This window comes from Cricetulus griseus (assembly GCF_003668045.3).
Source record: "Cricetulus griseus strain 17A/GY chromosome 1 unlocalized genomic scaffold, alternate assembly CriGri-PICRH-1.0 chr1_0, whole genome shotgun sequence".
NCBI classification, from domain to species: domain Eukaryota; kingdom Metazoa; phylum Chordata; class Mammalia; order Rodentia; family Cricetidae; genus Cricetulus; species Cricetulus griseus.
In genome coordinates, this window is record NW_023276806.1 from 69902414 (window position 1) to 69908413 (window position 6000).

Below are 6000 nucleotides of genomic sequence, written 5' to 3' on the forward strand. Positions count from 1 at the left end.
AGAAATCTTCAAGTGTGGTTCCCTTTCCCTGGTGCCATTGGTTCAGCTCTTCACAAGTTCAGCCCATGACTTAGATTCTGTGCTCTTCCTCTACTCTCTTTCACTGAAAGTATTAGGAGTTAAATTTCAAGTCAAGAAATACTTGTGGGCAAAACAACAGTCAAGTGACCAGTTAGAACTTCCTTGTAGAAGTTGGACTTTCCTAATCAGAATACATCAGCCCCTTATTTGCTGTGTAATTCAAGGATCATCCAAAATAGAAATGCAAAAACAGGCCAAGTAGTACTTTGAATAGCAGAGCAAGGTGGAGAGTTGAGCCCTTGGTAGTCACTAGTGTGAAAGCCATAGGAAGAGGATGACTGCACTTTGTAAAGTTTATATAAATGGAGTCAAGCAACCTGCATTTTTCTTAGTTTCTTTCATAGAACACAGGGTTCTTGCAACTCAGCCATGTTGCATGTAACCTGTTAGTTTCTTTCTAACATCACTCCTTTTTATGAGAATACCCCAATTCATCTAATTACTATTGGTTGACATTTGAGTTGTTTTTACTTTGAAGCTATCACAAGTAAATCAGCCCCTGACTCTAATTCTAACCCAGCCTGACCCTGAACATCCCTGTGTAAGTCATCTTGTATACTCACCTAGGTTTTCATCCCCTCAGGTAAGTATCTGGGAGTGGATTAGTTAGATTACAGGTTAATCATATGTTTAACTGTTCAGAAACTGACAGACTTTTCAATTTCACAAACTCGGGCTGGAGAAGTAGAGTCACTCTGCATCTTTACTAGTGGTGGGGTCACAATGTAAAGTGTAAAATGTAGATTTTCCTGATAATTTAAGATATAGGACACTTTTAATGTGCTTATTTAGCCTATTTACTTCTTGATAAAATATCTATTCAATCTTTTCCCTATTGAGTATGAGGGTGTTAGCATCTTACTGAATTCTTTATATGTTCTATAATGAAGCTTTTTACATATTTACCTTTCATTTTCATAAAAGGTGTGTGTGTGTGTGTGTGTGTGTGTGTGTGTGTGTGTGTGTGTGTGTGTGTGTGGCTGGGGATCAAACCCAGATACTGATAGGAAGCTATCAGCTATAGTGGTGGTAGATTCAGCTGAGAGCAGATCAGATTATATCATGTTTGAAATTTTACATTTTATTTATGCACTTAGTGTCGTATTTTAGGTATTTTTGCATCTTTAAAATTATGGAATTTCAGTTTGGGTAAATATTGCACTGAATATATAAGTCAGAATGAATTTTATAATAAAACCTCAGGAAACAACTCAATTCATAAATCTTTATGACAACTGAAGTATTTCATCAAGAAAGATTCATAGGTGTAGCATTACTTGATTAAAATGTACTCCTGGGAGTCTGGTAGATGGCTCAGTGGTTACAAGTACTTGCTGCTCCTCTAGAAAAATGGAATTAGGTTCCCAACACCCATAGTTGCCTGTAGCTACTGTACCAGGACGTCTGGAGTCCTCTTCTGGCTTCCCCAACTCCAGGGTATCCATATTATACACACACACACACACACACACACACACACACACACACACACACACACACACACACGTGCACTTGAGCGCAAAAATAAATCTAAGAACACTTTTGATGTGTTCTGAGTTTCTGGGCAACATTTGCTGCTATTTGATTTCTTTTTTAAAAATTTAAAAAAATTATATGTATATAAATTTAAAAGTATTCAACCTACCCAGATTTATGTAAAACTTAAGTCTTTCTGTTATTGTTGTTGTTGAAACAGGGTTTCTCTGTGTAGCAGCTCTGACTGTTCTGGAACTTGCTTTATAGACCAGGCTACCCTTGAACTCACAGAGATCCACCTGCCTTTGCCTCCTGAGTGCTGGGATTAGATGTGTGCACAACTACCACCCAAACTTAATCTTAATGCTGCTAGTGTTGTACTGGAGTGTGTAAGATAATGTTCCCTTCTCTGTATCTCACACAGCTTTAAATATACTTAGTCCCAGGGGGAATATGGTGGTGTTTTTAGTTAATAGTCTCGATAATGTCGTTTGGAAATGATTACCAGGGCTGGCTATTGGCTCCTAGGTAGAGCACTTCCCCAGCCAAATACAGGTCCCTCGATTTGCTCCTCAGCAATGCAAAAACAAAACATCCTAAGCTGACCTGCCCCTTGAAGTAGTGAAAAAGCACTAAGAGCTTGGTGACCTCAACAGACATCATGTACTTGGTGTTTGTGGATTTTATTATTAGAATAGCTTCTTTGGTGACACTGAATTAGGGATGTGGTGAATCTCACCGTGTGGTCTAATGCTCGGCCTTCCCTCCACCCTGCCCACAGGTTAAAGTGCTGCGCAATCAGCTGGTCCTTTTCCATAGTGCTGTTGCTGCCTACTTCGCTGGGAATCAGAAGCAGCTTGAACTGACACTTAAGCAGTTCCATGTCAAGTTGAAAACCCCAGGAGTGGATGCCCCGTCTTGGCTTGAAGAACAGTAAATTCACCTGGAAAAGAACAGTATATTGTTAACTGTAAACTAGTAAGAATTATTGGGGAAGTGGCTCTTGCACAGATAGCTTTTATTTTTCCCTTTTCGTACCCTAACAATTGAGCTGTTAAATTTGATGAGAAGGTGGGTGATTTTTATGTAAACATAATTCTATAATTCTAAACATAATAATTTTCTTTTTTGAGAAATCCTTTTTGTATTGTGTAGGTTAATGGCTATTTCTATAATTTGAAATATTTAATATAGATTTGCACTGATAAGATAAAAATTCAAGGCTTCTGGTCCTAGAAATGAGGACCGGGTATAATTTTCCAAGGGAGGTTTACATGATTTGTATCAATGTCAGATATTTTATATATGAATATATCCAACATCTTTAAGAAGTTCATGTCCGTGTATTATCTTAAAGAAAAAAAGCTATTTTCCAGAGTAAGTTATATGGCATCCTGCAGCATCCACAGAAGGGGTACCTCGAATGAATGAATGATTGGCTCATAGGTTGTGGTAGATACCTTTTAAAAATTAATCTGTACCACTGTAATTTTGTTTAGACATTTTTAAAGACCTGGTAATCACACTGTCATAATTTCCATAACATGTTTAAACTTATGAATTTGACAGTTGTGTTAGAAATTTTGATTTAGAATGAAACCTGCCTAAGAGAGGTGGATATTTTTGGTTTTTTGTTTTGTTTTGTTTTGTTTTTACATGTGGTCATAGGAATGGAAATTCTTAGTGGTTTATAGAGTAGAAATTTGTAGATTAGAAGCCAGTTTGGGGGTAAATTCCATTTTGGTAGAAGAGAATTTCCAGACTATGTTCGTTGACTTCCATGTGTGACTGTACCAGTTAAGCCTTAAATCACAGATACGTGCCTTCTCAGATGCAGTGATTCTTGTCCAACCATTGTACAGAATCCATGAAGAAACCCCTCCGGATAACGTTGGATATGTCTGTTCTTTGCAAAGGAGCACAGTAAATGTTGGTATTCTTTGTCCTCATAAAACCACACTTGAGGTGGATGGTGAAGCCAACTTTGGAGTCTTTGGTTTCTCTTGATTCCTTTTGAAGAATGGAACTATGGGAGAATTTTTCCCACTTGAATAATGAAAAGATTGTAGCGTGTGGAGGTCATAGGAAAGGAAAGACCAGTACTGTTTTATTTGTGCAGCAATGTTGGTCTTATAAATGCTGACGGTCTGTCCACTGTGGGGGTTTCCTTGTTTAAATGTAAAGTTCCTTTGACTTTTGTCACACATATAAATGAGTATTTGGAGAGCTACCACTTTACCTGTTCATTTCTATTTTGTTGAAATGAAGTACTTAAAATTACTGTTGTATGTAAATTTTATAGACTGTACAATGTGTTATATATGTCCAAATGCCTTTTAGCTGGCTTTTTTACTAATATGCCTGTTTTGAGTGCTTAATACAATGTAATGTGATTATAAGTCATGAACCTATTTTAAATCATTCCCTCCTGTATATTTGTACTCTGAGAGAGCCTTATTTTATTCTTCAAGCAGAATAGCTACTTGTGATGGTTATTTACATTCCCCAGAGTGTGCCTCTGGTGTGAATTTTGTATTCTTATTAAAGTCTCTGCTGCATTGTCTTGTTGCCCTGGTCTCATAAATTTTAAATAAGTAACTATTTGAAACTTCAGAGAATATACTTTTTTTTCTGATCTTAAAAAAGAAATGGTGCTTCTATTAATTTGTCATGTTCTATAAGTCATTCTTTTTTTCAATCTGACTCTCTCGGGAGCTGAACGTGTCCAGTCTCACCGCAGTTCAACAACAATTGTAGCAAAAGAGCTAAATATTATTAGACTCATGTATAGCATGACCCAAGAAACATTCCTTAATCTGTAAGGTCAAGATATCTTTCTTGAGATAAATACTAGCCAAACACAAGCCAGAGCAGTGAGGCCAGAGAGAAGGGGCAGGAGAAGGGTGTGCCTTGACAGGCATGGTCAGGCACACCTATAGCCAGCCTCTAACAGGAGTGGCTTACTGTCCCCTACAATTCCCCTTTTAGTCTAAAAGAGGATTAAAACTTTAACAGTATAAAGTATCCAAAATTAACAATCCTAACCATGTCTATTTCCCCTAAACCCTAAAGTCATCTGAAAGAGGTGTCCAAACCTGAACACCTCCTTCCAATCCCAACCCTAAACAATAGGAAAGTTATTCCTAACTAGGCTTACACTACCCTAATAGACAATAATGGGGGGCGGGGTGGGGGGGTAGCATCCTCCAAGTTACTTCCTGCTGAAATGGGATGATGGTAGCCTTGTGGGGTCGTGTGGGAAGAAAATGTTAGTATAGTGAAAATCTCTAACATTATATCCAGTCCATGTTAGATAGGATTTGCTTGATTGAAGATCTAGGTTGAAATCCTCAACTTGATTGAAGTCAGTACTCAAAGCTCTGGTCGGAGTGTCAGTTGAAATGGAGTAAGTTGGATCCAGTGCAGTCGAGGAGGTATGGCCCAATTCCTTTTCCGGAGCGTTCCAGGGATTGCTGTTAGGCGGGTCCTCATTGGCTGTGTGGGACTCAAACACAAGTGTTAGCCGAGAAATATTTGCTTGTATATGTATGCATGCTGGAAAAGGCAGTAGTGGAAAATAATGATTGTGAGACAGTGTACACCTTGAAGGAAAGAGCCAAGAAAGTCAAAGACAGTCCCCAAATTCCTTTCTCATTCTGTATTACATCAATTGGCTTCTTGATTTAATACAGAAACTCTAAAGTTTAGTTAAACAACGTGCTTGGATTTTAGGGGAGGAAAGCCAAATCCAACTCTAAATCCAGCATTGATTTACTTGAATAGCGACTAGGAAATAAGGAGAAATAGAGTTATTTGAGAGACAGTTGTAAAGTTTACTGTATGGCACATTCCTTTTGTTTGATGGTTATAGCTACCTTCTCTTCTTAAGCATCTACCCATGTAGTGTTCTTGGACTTCTGGAGATGAGTTTTCCTGTGAAGATAGAAGCAAACACTTCCCTTTCCTTTGGGAGGTTCCTATTTAGTTTATGAGATATACCTCAGTAAATACCTGTCACTCGTCCTTGTCGAGAGGGTTGTCTTTTTCAACTCGAATCTTGATCAACTTTGATGGTATCCAAAGTTTTTCTTCTCCTATGGAAACAAATGCAAAACCCCTACCCCAACGTAACACATGTCCAGGCTTCCATACCGAGGTTAGTACATCTTTGAAGTATACTGGTTGATTCAGTTCAGCAGTTTTTTCCGTAGTCCAGTGTCTTTCTGCAGCTGTTTGTCCTTTGTCATTGGCATTAAGAAAGTTTAGTGTCAATAAAGCATTATGCAACCTATGTTTGGGGGATTTTGACTTACCAGCTTGTCTATGGAGCATTTCCTTAAGTGTCCTGTTAGATCTTTCAAAGACTGCTTGACCTGTAGGATTGTGGGCTATATCAGTGACATGCTTTATGTTATAATATTTGAAGAACTGTTCCATTTTTGT

At 38.1% G+C, this 6000-nt stretch overlaps 1 protein-coding gene across 8 annotated transcripts in view; it reads left to right on the top strand.

The window, feature by feature from the left end:
- Arfip1 (ADP ribosylation factor interacting protein 1) overlaps positions 1-4125 on the top strand; it is an 87769-nt gene extending 83644 nt beyond the window's left edge. For all 8 annotated transcript variants that reach the window (XM_027392968.2, XM_027392966.2, XM_027392965.2 and 5 more), the window contains one exon: positions 2339-4125. In XM_027392968.2, coding sequence (XP_027248769.1) covers positions 2339-2423 — 85 coding nt within the window. In that variant the 3' untranslated portion in view covers positions 2424-4125. The remainder of the gene's footprint in view (positions 1-2338) is intronic.
- The last annotated feature ends 1875 nt before the right edge of the window (positions 4126-6000 follow it).